General features: G+C 43.7%; 1 protein-coding gene across 1 annotated transcript; it reads right to left on the reverse strand.

Annotated features, from left to right (window-relative positions):
- Positions 1–16,358: 16,358 nt before the first annotated feature.
- On the reverse strand, positions 16,359–18,617 carry LOC121747483 (probable LRR receptor-like serine/threonine-protein kinase At4g31250). Its single transcript, XM_042141522.1, has 2 exons — positions 17,849–18,617; positions 16,359–17,783 (listed from the first exon to the last, which is right to left on the reverse strand). Exons 1-2 carry the CDS (start codon positions 18,525–18,527, stop codon positions 16,603–16,605), a joined length of 1,860 nt encoding a protein of 619 aa, XP_041997456.1. The 5' UTR covers positions 18,528–18,617; the 3' UTR covers positions 16,359–16,602.
- Positions 18,618–19,083: the final 466 nt, after the last annotated feature.

Here is a 19,083-nt window from a genome sequence, read left to right on the forward strand (position 1 = left end):
AGCCCTTCCCAACCCTCTAGGCTCGTGAACTAGCCTTGGTCAGGCTCGTAGACCAGCCACCCTCCGACAGGTTCGGCCCGTAGACCAGCGCTGTCCCGGACGGGTCAAGGCTCATCAGCTTGCCAAGCCCCAAGGCAACAAGCCTTGTAAAGGCCCACAGGGGAAATTAATCCCAGGTTGCACCATCCATGATTCGAACTCAAGACCTCCTGGATGAGCGGTATCCTTGCCTCCCTTCTCAACCAGTTGAGCTAGGAGTCATGGATAATTAATTCGGGTATACTTGCAGTGTTAGCGGTTGTGTTATCAAAACCAACCGAAAATATTTTGTTGCATAAATCATAATCATTCAAAACTTGAATAATTAAAGATGCAATTGCTTGTACGGTGTGTGGTGAAGGAAATTGTCTAAAACCAATTAAACGTTTATTTAAAGTCCAACTATTATATATAAAATGACATGAAATTCCCATGTAAGAATTTCTCTGGAAAGAATCCGTCCACACATCAGGGCAAATATTAACTTTGTGTCCCAAATTAGATAAAAATTTTCCTACTTCTCTTTTTTTAATCAAAAAACTGCCGGTTGTTAGATCTTTGAGCAGTTGAGGAGGGAATTCTTTTTGTAGCAACATTAAATACGGTTTGCATAGTAACTTCATATTTTTTGTCATTAAAAAAATTAAACGGCAAATGCTTCATTGCCGCCCATCTTACCATAGCATCGGTAACATTTTTTGGATCATATTTAAATAGAGGCATACCTGTTTGAGACGATGAGCCGACAGAGAAGTTTATTTGGCTTTGGGACTTAGTAAGCCCATCCACGGGATGTTTTACCTTCAAATGGCGATGGAGAGTACCATATCTCCCACCGGTTACAAATGGATAGACTTTCTCGCAGTAGTTACAATATGCTTTGAACTCACTTGTCTCTATGGTAGTGGTTGGATCATTAGGATTTGAAATTACCACCGGGACCTTCTTGTAATGTTTGGTGAAAATATCGGATTTCAACTTTGCAGGCATCTTCTTCTTTTGTCGTCCTGAAGGAGGAGGAGCATCGGCCTCCTCATCATTTTCGCCAACTTGGCCGGCGGAATTGATGCGATACATCATCGCCTTCGTCCGATGATAGATTCACATCGTATTCGAAATGCGAAGCCGAATGTGAATGCCCCCTTATTGGTCGGTGTCGGCGAGGGCAAGTAACAAGGCCGCATTTCGATCTTCTTCCTCCTACGAAAATTATACAATTAGGTAAAAATACTAACAAAAATAAAACACATAGACACATAAATGTTAAAAAATGAAATTATGAATTTAATAAAAATGAATTAAAAAAATAAAAACATATTAGAACTTACTTGCGCTCGAAGAGCGGCTCGCCTTCCCACCTCCTCCGCAACTTGTGCTCTAGTAGGGGCACGTCGACGACGAGTATCACTTTGATCTTGGGCAATTCCCTTGCCCTGATCACCACCACGATGAGATGAAGACATGATATTTATGGAAATTGAAAGTGGAGAATAGAGACTAGAGAGTAGTGTGATTGTGTGAATATGATAACGTAAACAACGTGAGTAAATTATGAGCGCAAATAACGTAAACAACTTGAGCAATTAGAGAGAATGGTGGCTTGAGAATAGAGAAATTGAAATTGAGAAGAGAAATACTTGTTAACACAAGAATGGGGTGAGTAGAAATGAAGAGGAATGAGGTATTTATAGGGGAAAAATGTGATTAAATTGAATTTAAAAAATTCAAAATTTCAAATTTTTGAAAATCCGGCAGAACCGCCGGTTTACCGTCGGAACCGGCGGTTTTTAGGTCGGAACCGTCAGTTTCGTCAATGGTTTCTGACGAAAACCGCCGGTTTTTGAACCGGTTTATGAAAAGGCTAGGGTGTAGGTCGGAAATAGGCCTGAAAAGTTGTCAGGAACTGCCGAACCGCCGGTTCAGAACTGGAGGTTACGGTTTGTATGAAATTGAAACCTGAACCGGCCTGGGGGAACCGGCGGTTCCGGTCACGGTTCAAACCATCGCCGACGGTTCCGGTTCCGGTTCGGAACCGTCTGTGACGGTTCCGGGCCGGTTCAGCCGGTTCGGTTCGATTTGGGAACCTCTAACCCCAAGTGAGTATATGTCTGATTTTATGCCAAACATCCCTGTCTGTTGATATTCCGGGTCTATGTAGCAGAATGTTCCCGCAGCTGATGTCATTTGGTATTGTGTAACTGATACGAGACATTAATGCCATATCTTCCATATCTTTTATTTAGTTATCTTTTGATTCATAGTATCTTTTCATATATTGTTTTCTTATTCCATAAGCTAGTATTCTAGTATTATAAATAGGGATAGGTTGTTATCATTTTATTCAGTCAATGAATCTATGAAAAATAATATTTTGGCTCAATTGATTGTGCATCAAGAAACCTTCCCTAAGGCTGCCAACGAGTCACAACTCGCGCCTAGCCGTCTCCTTCGCCGGAAGTCTTCGCCGACCCAAACCTCTTGGGCGCTCGACGACTACGGTCTTGTTTCTTGATTGTGTGTGGAATTCAACGTTGAGGATCGCTATCCTTAACAACTGGTGCTTTCATCGTGAGCTCTGCCTCTACAACACCGATCGAACCATAGCTACGTCGCTGCCCGACGGGAATCCACCCGCGCACAGCAAGTAGCCACACCGCTACCCGACGGAATCATTCCGCACACCCTCCGTAGCACCACCATCACCACCGCATCTCACCCTCCATATTCTATCAATAATAAAAAAAAGAAGATACCTTGTTCACCAAAAATAAAGTACCACCGATCACTGTCGTGCTTCACTGCCACCATTCAACGTCATCATGTCACGCAATTACACCGGAGTCAGACGGAGGGTTCAAATCAGCAATCCGTCGTGCAACTTTCCGGGGACGAGCGAGATTTCTTCCGTCGGACTGGAGAAGATCATGGTCCAGTTCGACAAATTAGAGTTCAGGCTGGATTCGACTGATAGGCGGGTCTACAATTTGGAGGCGCTGCGCATCCCCGAGCCAAAACCACCCTACGACCCACCACGGTCATGGAAGCCCTCTTGTTGGGAACCACCGCTTCATCGTGCATCGCAAGGATACTTGGAATATGATCAGCCACCACCATGTCCGCCTAGTTGTTGGGATACACCCAGGCGGCAAACCGATCACTTCCGGCAGCAGCGCAGCCCACGCCCGGGCACACAACCTTGGCAACACTCACCCCCAAGTTATTGGCCCGCACAGCAGCGTCGGCACGTCTACGGGAAGCAACAGCAGGTACACGCCTATAGGCAGCAACACCAACCTGTTGCTGCACATATGGAGCCCCTCAATAGGTTTGGCTAGGGATGTCAATCGGGCCAACCCGTTCGGGTTCGGGCCAACCCGTTCGGGTTGTCGGGCCATTCGGGTACGGGCTATTCGGGTTATGATTTTTTCGGGTTATAAAAGTTCGACCCTAACCCTAACCCTTCGGGTTTCGGGCTAACCCACCGGGTTATTCGGGCCAATGCGTATTTTTAATTCTTTTAATATTTTCAAAAAATAATACGTATTTTAAATTTTCTTTAATTATATACATATTTTTAATTAATCATTCAATAATGAAATACATATTTTTAATTTTCTTTAATATTTTTAAAAAAGATTAAGTTATTTAAATTTAAATAACTTATTCATTACATAATTATTTGCAAAATATCTATCAATAGTATGTTTATGTTTATGTATTTAAAACATAAATCAACACTTTGTTTCAAAATTCAAACATAAATCAATTCGTAGAAAATTAAATAAAATTTTCATAACGTGAGAGGTGCATCGTAGATGTAACAAAAATATTTTGAATTGTTAAAGAGTGAATTATCAAGATGCTAGCTAATTGGAGTAACTCTAAGTTTTCTTGAATTATAATTGGTCAAATTTAATTTATTCCAGCTGTAAATAAGTCAAATAATAATTTATCTTTGTTTTAAGAATCATCAAAGTACGCATAATTCAATGACGAAGCGGCGTCAAAACACTTTGCACTATTATATTGGAAATATACTAAAAGAAAGCTTTTATATACGCGTATTTATGAATCCATGAACCACATGGTGATTTTTTTTGTGATCTTATATAGTCGATTGACGTATTTGAATTTTGCATGGTTTTAGAGGGTTGTCTTGGATGATTTTGATTATATTTCTATATTTTGGTATGTTTACATGTTTGTTGAGAAATGATAGAAAATTGATTAGAAAATGTACACAAAATATGTGGATGTGCAGCAGCCTTGTTTGAGTCAATGTTTCTCGCGATTTTGAAGTCTGATAAACCTCTAATACATATCATTCTCTTCGTCTTCGAAAGAGCTTCGCGTGGATATATTGCACGCCTCAATCGGAGCTTTGTAGAGAAAGTTATGACCGTTAAAAAAACTACTCGCTGTGCAGAAACCTTCAACCCGACGGGCCGACCCGTAACCCGAACGGGTCAGCCCGCCTAACCCGACAACCCGAACGGGTCAGCCCGAATGGCCCGATTTTAAATTCGGGCTGCGAAATTACAACCCTAACCCTGTATTTTTATCGGGTTATTCGGGCCGGCCCACGGGTTCGGGTTACATTGACATCCCTAGGTTTGGCGATTCCCGACCTCGACATCAATCAAACCCAACACCGGTCTTTGAGCATTCGCCGTACACCTGCACGCTTTCAGACGCGGCGCTACAAAATCCTGATGCCGAATACCAGCCACATGAGCCACCAGTGCGTATGGAGACCCCGGACTGTATTTTCCAACCCCTGCCGCAGCCACCACAACCACATTGCTGTCAGAATGCAGCAGATGAGGAAAGATACATTGGAGAAGTCATTACTCATACACATTGACCAAACCTTGACGAGTGTTTGGATAGTTATGTGTGTGGATATACACATGAATTGAGAGACCAAGACGAAGACGATTCTTCTTCATCGAGTTTCGTTGCGCCGATTGGGTATTCATGTGAGGTTACAAGAGATTTTGACTATTATTCTAAGCGCAGAACGGTGGAAGAGGAGCATTGTGAAAACTTGGGCATTATGCTTTTAATGGACTCTAAATCCGAGACAGAAGTGGAAGATGTATGTGGCGATGATGCTTCTAATTCGGATGCTAATGGTGTATCGATTTCGTCTATTGCCTTGCTTGGTGAAAAGCATGGAGTTGAGGAGGATAGAGCTGCAAGTCCTGCAGACCACCAAGTTTCAGCTTCTAAAGAAATATATTGGTCGTGCAGCTCCGATGTGAATAACATCCTCTCAACAGCGCCTCTGCCTGCTGCTGCATTATTGTCGGATGTCGACGGGGATTTCAAGTGTTTGCTACAGGGACATACACACGGCGAGTGGGACATCTGCTTGGTAAGCAATCATTCTGTGCAAGAATATATAGGGAGACGTTCAGTTGTTTGGTATGCATTTGATCCAGGAGGAGACGCCTCGCAATAACTTTTGTTGTCAACTCTCGTCGTTGGTTCGTGGTTTCCACCTTGAGGACAAGGTGTATTTTAACCGTGGGGGAGTTAATACGAGACATTAATGTCATATCTTCCATATCTTTTATTTAGTTATCTTTTGATTCATAGTATCTTTTCATATATTGTTTTCTTGTTCCATAAGCTAGTATTCTAGTATTATAAATAGGGATAGGTTGTTATCATTTTATTCAGTCAATGAATCTATGAAAATTAATATTTTGGCTCAATTGATTGTGCATCAAGAAACCTTCCCTAAGGCTGCCGACGAGTCACAACTCGCGGCCAGCCGTCTCCTTCGCCGGAAGTCTTCGCCGACCCAAACCTCTTGGGCGCTCGACGACTACGGTCTTGTTTCTTTATTGTGTGTGGAATTCAACGTTGAGGATCGCTATCCTTAACAGTAACCGAATCCGCTACTGAAGCAGGAACAAGTCTGGCCAGCCCAACATCACTGATCTTGCTCACAAAGTTGCGGTCAAGCAAAATGTTGTCTGGTTTGAGATCTGTGTGTACAAGTGGTTCTGGCTTTGCCTGATGGAGGAAAAGGAGTCCAGTGGCTATTTCAGCAGCGATACGAAACCTGAGTTGCCAAGGGATCACTGAAGTGTTTCCTCGCCTAAATAGGCGATCGTCTAAGCTTCCATTAGCCATGTACTCGTAGACAAGGCAGCCTTACTCTGGACATGCTCCTAGGAGGAGAACCATGTTAGGATGTCGAATGCAACTTAGAACTTCCACCTCCTGCTGAAACTGTGATCTTCCCTGGGCTGCATCCGGGCGAAGAACCTTTATTGCAACTTGTGTATGATCTAGGCAGCTCTTGTAGACTGGCCCGTATCCTCCTCCCTAATTTTATGAGATTCTGCAAAGTAGTCGGTGGCTGATTCAATATCCACAATGTTGTACTTGCGATATCTGACATCGTTTTGTGTAAACTTATTGAGCACTCTATTCTTCTTTGAGTGCCTTCATTTCAGCATTGATTCTTTTTTGTGCTTCGAGTTCAGCTATTCTCTGAGCTGCTTCTGCTTTCTCGACAGCAGCCCTGCATTTTTGTTTCTCCTTCTCTGCAATTGCTAATGCGGGCTCCCTCAGCTTGGCGTGCCTCCTCAAGTCGTTGTTCTTCTTCTACTTTCCAGCGATGAAGCTCTAGTGCCTAGAGATATTATTTTTTAATGAAAATATTCAACTAATTTAGTATAACAAACATACTTTCTGCTTGGCTGTGAGTGCTTCTTTGCATGTTGTGCTGTACATGTCCAAGGTCTGATTGAGCTCCTGCTTCAGCCTTCTCATCCTCTGCTTCTACATCGTCCTGTTATCATGAAAATGACTTGATTGCAATATATAGACATTTATTTGCAGTGTTTTGGGTTTATTGTGTTGTTACCATGGTTTGGGAGCCCGACCATGAAAAGTTTCCACTTTCCTAGGAGGTGGATGAGTATACTTCAAAACTGTTAGTAGTAGCATCAGATGATCTAGGAGTGAAGAATGGAGATCCAAAACTCAAGCGGCTATCTGGGTCGAAGCTGTTGGAGAGACGAGCGGGAATGAACGGATCATGATGGAAAATGCGGTCACTGCTTGGCCTGGCTGACCCCACAAATGATATGTCGCTCGCTCTCACCCATCGAAAACTCTCCATACGACCGCTTAGCTTTGTCTCTGCTGAAGGCCGACCTGTGTATCTAATATTCTTCAATCGAATGGTGTATAATAAGTAGTAGGAGTAGAATATTAGGTGACTCGCCCTACCTGATTGAATCTGTTTCCACCGTTGATGGCTTGGCTACATATGCTATGAACAACGCGGGGATTCAGTAACACTAACACGTGTAGAAGTAAAGATTGTGAAAACAGACCTCGTCCTCCATTTAGTGAGTATGAACTGAACCCTCACGCTCACGCTCACGCTCACGCTCTCTTTGGTTGGGATTCGAGGGAGATCAGCAGGATGCCACCTTCCCTTTGTGTTGAAATTTGGCAAAATTTCAAATCCCACATCGGTAGGAGTTGATAGTTGGGGGTAAGTTGCCTTATAAAAGGAACTCCCCCCTCATTTATAATGTACCTCAAATATTTGTAATCTCTTCTCCATCTAAATATAAGTGGGCTCTGCAGAGGGTGCTCGGAGACGTAGGCAATTTGATTGAACTCCGTTATCAAAGTCTTGGGTGAGTTCTTTCTTTATTATTTATTTTGTTCCGCATTTATTTCTGGGTTTATTTTCTGCTGTGATACTGTATTCATATTATTTGCGGGTTTGGAAGAAGTGTTTTGTACGGTTCTTTTGGGTGTTTTTATATTGTGATAAATACATCGATTGATAAATTCTGTTATGAATCTGGTATTTAAGAGGGACAGTGTCCCCGCTAGTCTTTCCAAAGAATTTATTTGGAGAAGTAATTTTATCGAGTAGACCCCATTGGGTTAACTCTGAAATTACTGAATCGGTTCATTTCACTATTTGAGAGAAAATTACCCGGTTTTCTCAACAAGTGGTATCAGAGCCAAAGGTTCGTCATTGGTTCTATTTGTTTGTAATATTGAATACTTTATTTTGAGTCTGTAATGGCGGGTAATGATCAAGAAAACAAGGCTAGTTCTTCGTCATCGTGGTCGAGGTTTCCACTGTCAAATATGAAATTGACGGTGGAGATATTTGACGGTACTGGCCATTTTGGTATGTGGCAGGGGGAGGTTCTAGACTCTCTTTTCCAGCAGGGTCTTGACATTGCCATTGAAGAAAAGAAGCCAGAAGATATAGATGATAAAGATTGGAGTACCATAAATCGGTTAGCTTGTGGAACAATTCGGCCGTGTCTGTCTAGGGAGCAGAAGTATGCTGTCAAGAATGAGACTTCTGCACATAGATTGTGGAAGGCACAGGAGGACAAATTTCTAAAGAAGAATGGTCAGAATAAGCTCCTTATGAAGAAAAGGTTGTTCCAATTTGAATACCGACCAGGTACAACTATGAACGAACACATTACTTTGTTTAACCAATTAGTAGCCGACCTGCTAAATTTAGATGTGAAATTTGAGGATGAGGATCTGGCATTGATGTTGTTGTTGTCGTCTCTACCTGATGAATTTGAACATCTGGAGACCACATTACTCCACGGTAAAGAGAATGTGTCTTTAGATACTGTATATTCTGCTTTGTATAGTCATGAATTGCGAAAGAAGGATAAAATGAAAGGCAAAGCAGTTACAGATGAAGCATTAGTGGCAAGAGGTCGCCAACAAGGCTGATCAAAGGAGAGAAGAGGAATGCCCAAATCGAAAAGGCGAGTTACCAAAGATGAGTGTGCTTTCTATTATGAGAAAGGACATTGGAAGAAAGACTACCCAAAGTTGAAAAATAAAGAAAAGGCTTCGCAGGATGCAAATGTTGCTGAATGCAAAAATGATGCGGAGTCAAATTGTTCTTTGACGGTTTCACCTTCAACATCGCATCTAGACGAGTGGATATTGGATTCAGGTTGCACTTATCATATGTGTCCCATCAGGGAGTGGTTCTTTGATTTCGAAGAACTCAATGGCGGACTTGTTTACATGGGGAATGACAGTCCATGTAAGACAACCGAGATAGGCTCAATCAAGCTACGGAATCAGGATGGATCCACCAGAATTTTGAAGGATGTGCGGTACGTGCCCCAGTTGAAGAAGAATCTCATCTCATTGGGGGCCTTAGAATCTAAAGGCCTAGTTGTGATGATGCGAGATGAAATTCTTAAAGCAACTTCAGGAGCATTGGTGATGTTGAAAGGCGTGAGGAAGAACAATTTGTATTACTATCAAGGTAGTACAGTTGTTGGGACAGTAGCAACTGCAACTTCGAGTAACAAGAAGGATGCAAAGGCGACGAAGCTTTGGCATTTGCGATTGGGACATGCTGGTGAGAGATCATTGCAAATTCTCGCCAAGCAAGGATTATTGAAAGGTACGAAGTCATGCAAATTAGAGTTTTGCGAGCATTGTGTTCTGGAAAACAACGAAGAGTGAAATTTGGCACTGCAATCCATAATACGAAGGGAATTCTGGATTACGTGCACTCAGATGTGTGGGGACCTGCCAAGACTCCGTCACTTGGAGGTAGACACTATTTTGTCACTTTTGTTGATGATTTTTCTAGGAGAGTTTGGGTGTACACTATGAAGAGCAAAAATGAAGTCCTTGGGATTTTTCTGAAATGGAAAGCTCAAGTTGAAAATCAGATGGGGAGGAAGATCAAGGTTCTCCGATCTGACAACGGTGGAGAATACAAGAGTGATCCTTTCCAAGATGTATGCCAGGAGTGTGGCATAGTTCGGCACTTCGCAGTGAGAAATACACCACAGCAGAATGGAGTGTCAGATCGTATGAATCAAACACTAGTAGAGAAAGTTCGTTGTATGCTATCTAATGCTGGGCTAGACAGGAAATTTTGGGCTGAGGCCATCATATACGCTCAACACATTGTCAATCGTTTGCCATGTTCTGCCATTGATGGCAAGACTCCTTTAGAGGTATGGTCCGGTAAACCTACAACTGATTATGATTCTTTGCGTATTTTTGGTTCTACTGCATATTATCATGTGACTGAATCAAAGTTGGATCCACGTGCAAAGAAGGCTTTGTTTATGGGTTTCAGTGCTGGTGTTAAAGGATATCGGTTATGGTGTTTGGAGTCTAAGATGACGATTGTAAGTAGGGATGTTACCTTTGATGAATCTTCCATGTTGAATAAGGTAAATCCAAATAGTAGTGATACTTCACAGCACGTGGAGTATACACCGAAGCAGGTGGAGTTCGAAGAAGCAGTTGTGATCCCAACTACGAACACCACAAATGACTCTCCTACGGAAGAAGAAGAGTCAGATGATGAAGAGGTTCCACCCCAAGAACCTTCGCAGCAATCAGAGCCAATTGCAGTCAGGTGAACGAGTCGGAAAAATAAGAAACCTGCTCGATTTGCGGATATGGTAGCATATGCGCTTCCAGTTGTTGATGATGTTCCATGTATCTTTTCGAAAGCTATTGAAAGTTCAGAAAGCGATGGTTGGAAGGTGCTTTGGAAGAAGAGATGCAATCTCTTCAGAAGAACAAGACGTGGAAGCTGATGCCATTGCCGAAAGACAGGAAGGCAATTGGATGTAAATGGGTTTTTGCAAAGAAAGAAGGATTTCCTGACAAAGATGATGTTCGCTACAAAACAAGATTGGTAGCTAAAGGCTATGCCCAGAAGGAGGGAATTGATTACAATGAGGTATTTTCTCCTATTATTAAACACTCCTTAATTAGAATTTTGTTGGCTTTGGTAGCGCAGTTGAATTTGGAGCTAGCTCAACTTGATGTGAAGACCGCGTTTTTACACGGTGATCTGAAGAAGGAAATCTATATGACCCAACCGGAGGGATTCAAGGTTGCTGGTAAAGAAAATTGGGTTTGCAAATTGTACAAATCGTTGTATGGATTGAAGCAGTCTTCAAGACAGTGGTACAAACGGTTTGACAAATTTATGAAGGATCAGATGTACACAAGAAGTAAATACGACCACTGTGTGTATTTGCGCGGACTTCAAGATGATTCCTACATCTACCTACTCTTATACGTTAATGATATGTTGATAGCATCGAAGAGCCAAGTTGAAGTTGACAGATTGAAGGCTCAGTTGAGTAAAGAGTTCGAGATGAAGGATTTGGGGGAAGCCATGAAGATTCTCGGTATGGAGATTACAAGGGATAGAGAGGGAGGCAAGCTTTGGCTGACACAGAAGCAGTATTTGATCAAAGTACTACAGCGTTTTGGTGTAAATGATGATTCCAAATCTGTAAGTACCCCACTTGCTCCTCATTTGAAACTTAGTTCTCAGTTATCTCCAAAAACGGAAGATAAGCGAGAATATATGGCGAAAGTTCCCTATGCTAACGCAGTTGGAAGCTTGATGTATGCAATGGTGTGTACAAGACCAGACATTTCACAGGCCGTTGGTATTGTGAGCAGATACATGCATGATCCAGGAAAGGGTCATTGGCAAGCTGTGAAATGGATTATGCGGTATATCAAAGATACTGTAGATATTGGTTTGTTGTTTGAGCAGGATAAATCACTTGGTCATTTTGCAGTTGGATATTGTGATTCCGACTATGCTGGTGATTTGGATAAGCGAAGATCTACTACGGGCTATTTGTTCACTTTAGCGAGTGCGTCAGTTAGTTGGAAGTCTTCCTTGCAGTCAACGGTAGCTTTGTCTACTACAGAGGCAGAGTATATGGCCATTACTGAAGCTGTGAAGGAGGCGATTTGGCTTCATGGGTTGCTGAAATAATTGGGTGTTGGTCAGAAACAACTTGAAGTATATTTTGACAACCAGAGTGCTATTCATTTAGCAAAGAATCAGGTCTTTCATGCAAGGATGAAGCACATTGATGTTCGCTATCATTTTGTGCGGGAAATTCTCGAAGAAGAGAAAATTGTCATCAGAAAGGTTTCAACTTTGGAGAATCCTGCAGATATGTTGACTAAGGTGGTGACGAGAGCCAAGTTTGAACATTATTTGGACTTGGTTAATATTCTGCGATTTGGAACTGACGCTTGACTGCGCCAATATGAAAGCACCGCGAGTCTTCTGTTTGGGTGGAGAAGATTTGTGTTTGGTGGGATTTGAAATTTTGTCAAGGTGGAGATTTGTTGAAATTTGGCAAAATTTCAAATCCCACATCGGTGGGAGTTAATAGTTAGGGGGGGGGTTAAGTGGCCTTATAAAAGGAACTCCCCCCCTCATTTGTAATGCACCTCAAACATTTGTATTCTCTTCTTCGTCTAAATACAAGCGGGCTCTGCAGAGGGTGCTCGGAGACGTAGGCAATTTGGCCGAACTACGTTATCAAAGTCTCGGGTGTGTTCTTTCTTTATTATTTATTTTGTTCCGCATTTATTTCTGGGTTTATTTTCTGTTGTGATATTGTATTCAATATTATTTGCGGGTTTGGTAGTAGTGTTTTGTACGGTTCTTTTGGGTGTTTTTATATTGTGAAAAATACACCGACTGATAAATTCTGTTAGGAATCTGGTATTTAAGAGGGACCGTGTCCCCGCCAGTCTTTCCAAAGAATTTATTTGGAGAAGTAATTTTATATAGTAGACCTCATTGGGTTAACTCTGAAATTACTGAATCGGTTCATTTCACTATTTGAGAAAAAATTACCCGGTTTTCTCAACACTTTGGAGATAGCGTAAACGGTGCAGTACTCTGGCGCCATTTTCATCACGTTGCCCGGAATATCAACAGTCTTGAATCTTCTGTGCCAAAGAATTTGTAAGTAGCCCTTCTTCACTTATACAATACTACATTACAATACCATGGCCATGACAACAATCTAATACGACTAGTAATATAATAGTAATCTTGTGTGACCTGACGAAGCCATTCTTGGGTGAGGAACCCATCACCAGTGTCTCGATTGAGTTGAGTACGTACGTTTTTGTGCCCAACAGATTATCAACAGCCCATTTCAATGCAGCTTGGCTCTCTTTGTCTTTGTCTATGGCTACTGCAACCTTCTCTCTTTGGCCTGTCATTTCACAACCAAAAATGTTTACAAGATTGAGTTGGTTTCAGTCAATGAATCTTGTTTCAGATTCATTGACTCACCAAACTCTCAAATGAAATCCATATTGCTAGAATTTTTTAGTTAATTGCTTGTTCCTTCCCTTTTCCCTGATAATATGGGCTGACATCTCTTCTCCTTTTCAAAATGTTGACTAGTGATAGATGGAGAATAATTCTCTAGTCGTCCCTGTTATATGTTTGTTATCTTTTCTCCTATTTTATCACATCACATCTTTGAAATACTAATCATCAATTCAAATTCATTAAAAATTTAATTAATACTAGTATCTCACCGACATATTATATTTCATTTTAAATTATTTATAATATCAAATTATTATGCATTAAAAATAGAATAGAAGATACTTAAAAAACTCATTTAGTAAAATTTGAAGCCAATTGAGAAAGAATTAAAGTCGTGTTAATGAGTTCAATCACTACATATAGAGATTCAGTGGTAAATAGAGCATGCAAATGAGAAAATTACTCCCCCTGTTACACTCAAGTGTCACATTTTTATTGGGATGTCTCGTTCTAAATGACACATTTCTAGAGAATAGAAACATCATTCTTTCTATCTTTTCCCTCTATCTTACTATATTCTTTCCACTTAACGCACATAATAACACTACATAAATTTTGAGCCGAAAAAGAAATGTTCCACTTAGAGTGGGACAAAGAAAGTATATCCGAACCTTGAGACAAAAAGGATTAAGCATCAATTATCCGACATTAAAGCATATGGAATATAAGGCCACCCGCAACGCGTTACGCGGGTGGCCCGTATTTCGTTCCTGCGTGACGGAACCGGGGCGGGACGCGTTGTAGCGTCTCGTCCCGTCACCAGCCCGCCCCCAGCCAGTCACCAGTCCCGTTCCGCCGTAACGAAACGCGGGACGCCTCGCCATGCGCCGAGGCGACGTGGCGCGCTCCCAGGCCATGCGTGACGCCCACTCGCCGTCCCGCGAGTGGGCATCGTCACGCTGACGCAATAATTCATTTTTTTAAAATTCGGATTAAATAAAAAATAAATAAATAAATAATGTGAAACGGTAATATTACCATTAGTAGTCGTTTTTCCTTTTTATTTTTTTTTATTTTTTTACTCTATAAATACTCCTAATTCATCCTCATTTCACACACAACTACACATCTATTCTTCCCAAATCATCTCCATTTCCTCTCCAATTTTCATCTAACATCTCAACGCGTTCGGCGACTGGGGGAACATGTACAACACATTGGGTGGCTCCGGTTCGTCGACGCCGGGGGGTACCAACCACCCAATTTTGATGTGGATGCATACACTCGTCCCTCCGCCCCGTGGTATTCGCAGGGACTCTCCCAGATTCGGGAGAATTATCCGGTTCAACCCACTCCGGAAGAAGGTCGAGGCGGGGGAAGTTCCAGGGCGAAGCCGGAGGCGAACGAGGAGGAGGAGGAAGAGGATATAGGCCGGCATTCGTACGGCCCCAAAGAAACGCTGGCGGTGTAAAACGCCTGGATCAGCGTCTCGTACGATCTCATCGTCGTGAATCAACAACCCCGGAAGTGCTTCTGGGAAAGGTCACTGAGGCCTACCACGAGATTAAGCCTAAAAAGATCCGTCGTTGTACATATAAGATGCTCCGCGCTCACTTTGACCGAGTCGACAGAGAGGTCAAACGATTCTGCGCCATCTACAAGCATGATGCGGCTCAGTACCATAGCGGAGCCACAGGAGCTGACATTCTATGGTCGGCTTTGCGGGTCTACTTCGAAGACACAGGCAAAAAATCAAATATGCCGATGTTTGGGAGGTAATCATGGACGAGGAAAGGTGGGCCGGCGGTGTGCGGTCTAGCTCGGGCTCGACCTCGAAGCGCACGAAGCACACGACGAGTGACCAATACTCGTCTGGTGAGGGCGGTTCGGGCAGCGGGCCACAAGAGTTTGCCTCGCATGAGGAGGAGACCCCGGCAGACGATGCCGGGGGGATCCTCCCGTGGGCGCCGTCGGCCGCAAGGGAGAAATGCGGCGAAGGCGGCTAGAGGGAGGAGGGGCCGAGCCGAATCAAGCCAGGCGGGCTCGGGCTCGGGGGGACCCTCGAACTCCCTTATGTCCATGTACATGACCGCCACAATGGCGGACACTTCCCGCTTTACGCCCACCCAATACCAAGGCTGGCTTAACGGAGTTACGTTTATGGCAGCACAACTTGGCATTCGCCTCCTCAAGACTTCGGTGCACCTCAACCGCCTCCTCCGGGGGATGATTCGCCGGTGGAGTAGTTTTTTTTTATTTTCTATAAAATTGTATTTTAAATTATGTCATTTTTATTTTTTTAGGATTTTAATTATGTCTTTTTTTAATTTTTTGAATTTTAAGTTGTATTTTTTTAAGTTGTAATTTTATTTTATTTTTAATGAAGTGTGTTTTTTTAATTGAATTTGGTTGGAAATAAAAATAAAAAATGAAATTGAATGAATAGTAATTTAAGGGATGGAGGGTTGCAGGTTCTGTCCCTTAGTTAAGGAATGGAGTAAAAAAGTACCGTGGGGCCATGAATAGTAATTTAAGGGACGGTATAATGACAACGTTGTGGATGGCCTAAAGCACGTCAATTCATTGCGGTTGGCTCCCTCTTAGAAGAGAAACTTATATCTTGATAATCACAAAAAAAGGGCCTAGATTTCTACATTCAACAAGCTACTTAGATTTAAGGTTAGTCCCAAATTATCCCAAATTATCCTGTGTCTCTTCATGCCATGAAGAAATAAAAGCAACCAAAAACGGGACTATGTAAATCAAATTACCATTGGCTTAAAAGTGATCACACTATGGCTAATAAAGTGCAGCTAATCTCTGAAACTAATCGTTTTTAAAAAGTTCAAATTAATTTATCCCTCTAAATTTAACAGGCAATTGAAATCAACCGCGTGATTTGAAGTGACATTCGTACATATTACTCCCTCTGTTCCCGTGCACATTTCCTATTTTGGCAAAAAGTACTTTATTATTTCTTCATCTTTTTACTTTTTACTTTCTACTTTCTACTTTATTCTCCTTTCATTTAACTCATTTAAAATAATTTTTCATAATTCTCGTGCCGAAAAAAATGCCTCTACTACAAAGGAACGAAGGGAGTATAATATGAAGGTGTTTGGTTTGCAAAATTGTATCTCGGGATTAAATATGTAGTGGGTTTGGTTCATATATATAAGTAAGATTGTGAAAACTTTTGTAATTAACAATCTGAACTGCATGAATCCCACTTGATATAAACATAGAGTAATTACAATGAGCTGGTTTTCTAACCGTCTGCTGCTTCTACCAAACCATTCTCAGACTATGATCAACTCAAAGGATAGAAAAAAAGAAAAAAGAAAACCCAAATTCATCAAGACGCAAAACAAGCATATATATGGTCTTAAGTCTCAACACACTAAATCTAAAGATAAATCTTGACGATTCAAGCTAGTTTCTCTGCTCTAAATTGAAACCGTTTGTCTCTCCTTGACCTCCTCAATCTGTTGCACCGCCTCTTTAATGTCCGGCCTCTCCTCCACCTCCGCCTTGCAACACGCAAATCCAATCCTCAGCAGCTTCACCATCTCCGCCTTGCACTCGCCCTCCCCGGCCATGTCCGCGTCGAGCACGTCGGGCTCGTCTCTTGCCACTGACTCCACCCAAGCGGCCACGTCCGCGTCCGGCGCGTCCTTCTTCGGCTTCAGGAAGTCCGCGGGGAAGCGCCCCGTGAGGATCTCGAGTATGAGGATTCCGAGGCTCCACACGTCGGTTTTTTTTGTGATCCGGCCCGTGTGCTTGTACTCGGGCGACTTGTACGAGATCATGTGCTGCTCAGCGTGCTCCTGGTTCGCGATCAGGACCAGCCCGTAGTCCGTTAGTAGCGGCGTCTGCTCGGAATCGAGGATCACGTTCGACGATTTCAGGTGGCCGTGGGCGGCCGTGAGGCTCGGGAGGTCGTTGTGGAGGTAGAGGAGCCCTCTGGCTATCCCTTTTGTGATGCTCAGCCGCGTCGGCCAGTCGAGGATTTTGCGGCCGGGGCGGGAGCGGCTGCCGTGGAGGACGGCGGCGAGGCTGGTCTTGTCGATGTAATCGTAGACGAGGAGCTTCTCCTCCCGCCGGTAGTAGAAGGCGACAAGTGGCACGACGTTAGCGTGGTTGAGGCGCCCGAGGCGGCGCATGTGCTCCTGGAAGTCCTGCCTGCTGACGTTCCCCATGTGGCGGTACCGCTTCACCACCACAATCTGTCGCTCACTCAGGGCGGCCTTGTAGGTTGACCCAAATAGCCCACTGCCCAGTATCTCAGCAGATGCTTTGAGCAAGTCCGTCATATCAAATACATCTCTGTCCTCTCTCAGAAACGTCATTCTCACATTCGGCTGAGAGGCCGCGGCCGGGCACTCCCCGCGCTCCGGATCAGATACCGGATCGGCGGTGGAGTGGGCGACGAGGACAGCGGCCTTCGCTATCTCGTCATTGTTCTGCTGCGGCGCGGCTCTCCGGCGGCAGAGGATGACTATAACCACTACCAGAGCCACCACTGCCGCGGCGACAACGAGTGACATCATGACAATTGTTCCGATAGAGAACTGGAGCGGTTGGTACGGGCACCGCAACAACGGGTTTCCGCATAGATCCTTATTTCCTGTACAGTACTTATTTTTCATTAGTAAAAAAACCAAATTTGAAAACTAAAAAAAATTGACTAACCTAAAAAGGCAGAAGCTTCCAAATGGCTGAGGCCGGAAGGAATCTCGCCGGAGAGGTCGTTGTTGGCGACGCTGAAGTTCATCAATTGACCCTCTCGGAACGGAGGTAATCCGCCTTGGAACATATTGTTCTGCAGCATCAGCTCCTGCAGTGCGGGCAGACCGGCCAGGGATGCCGGAATCTCGCCGGAGAACACGTTGTCATCCAAATCAAGCTGCACCAGCGCCGTCATGCCTAGAAACGCGTTCGCCGGAATAGCACCGGACATCTTATTATTCGAGAAGGAAACGGCTCTGACATTAGGGAGCAGAGCTAGATTAGGGAGAGGGCCGGCGAAGCTGTTGCCGGAGAAGCTGAGGACCTTCAAATTGGGCAGCTGCGCGAGGGCGTCGACGTCGATCGCGCCTTCCAAGCCCAATCTCTGGAGGTAGAGGGCGGCGACGGCGCCGTTCTCGCAGAGAAGGCCGACCCAATTGGCGGTGCTGGCGGTGCATGGCGGGACGGGTGGGGCCCAGTCGGACAAGGCGACGGCGTTGTTGGTGATGGAGGCCTTGAATTTGAGGAGGGCGTCGAGCTCCGGCTGGGCGGAGGAGGGAGGGACGAGGAGGAGGAGGAGGAGGAGGAGGAAGAGGACGATTGGGTGTGGAATTAGAATGGTGGTGATTGGTGTCCTAGCCATTGTAATGGCGTAGGAGCGTGGGGAGAGGTGGTGCGCTCACTTTGGGGTGGCGCGAGGCCGACGGCAGGAGGGCCTGCCGGCGACGGTGGGGGTTGGGTGGGAAGGGGAGGGGAAAGAGAGGAGAAATGTGTGTGGCAGAGTCTGCCAAATGATTAATTTTAGTAATACTTTTGTTTTCTTTTGTGACTAACCATTGTGTCCGCTGTTTCATGCCGATATATCTGCCGCCTTTTTGCATCACATTCGTGCGCTTCTTCGTTCGATATTCACTTCAAATCTTGTTTTTTTTATCACCTCCTACATCTATCTAGGGATTCAGATTATAGATAAGCCGATCTGTCACAAAAATGTCCCAAAATTCAATTTTGTAACAGGAAAATTTTATGGCTTGCGATAGGCTAAGATCATTTTTACACTCCCTAAGTGTCACATTTTGTCATTTTCGTCCGTCCACCAAGTGTCTCATTTGTTTTTTTACTACTTTTGATCTTGGACCTCATATTCCGCTAACTTTATTTCATTCATATTTCACTATAAAACTAGAGTAAATGCCAAA

The sequence above is a fragment of the Salvia splendens genome, chromosome 9 (genome assembly GCF_004379255.2).
Source record: "Salvia splendens isolate huo1 chromosome 9, SspV2, whole genome shotgun sequence".
NCBI lineage: Eukaryota > Viridiplantae > Streptophyta > Magnoliopsida > Lamiales > Lamiaceae > Salvia > Salvia splendens.

Coding starts and splice junctions, on each gene's coding strand:
- LOC121747483 (XM_042141522.1), bottom strand. CDS start 18,527: ATGGCTAGGACACCAATCACCACCATTCTAATTCCACACCCAATCGTC. Junction 17,784..17,848: donor GGAAGCTTCTGCCTTTTTAG/GTTAGTCAATTT, acceptor AGTACTGTACAG/GAAATAAGGATCTATGCGGA.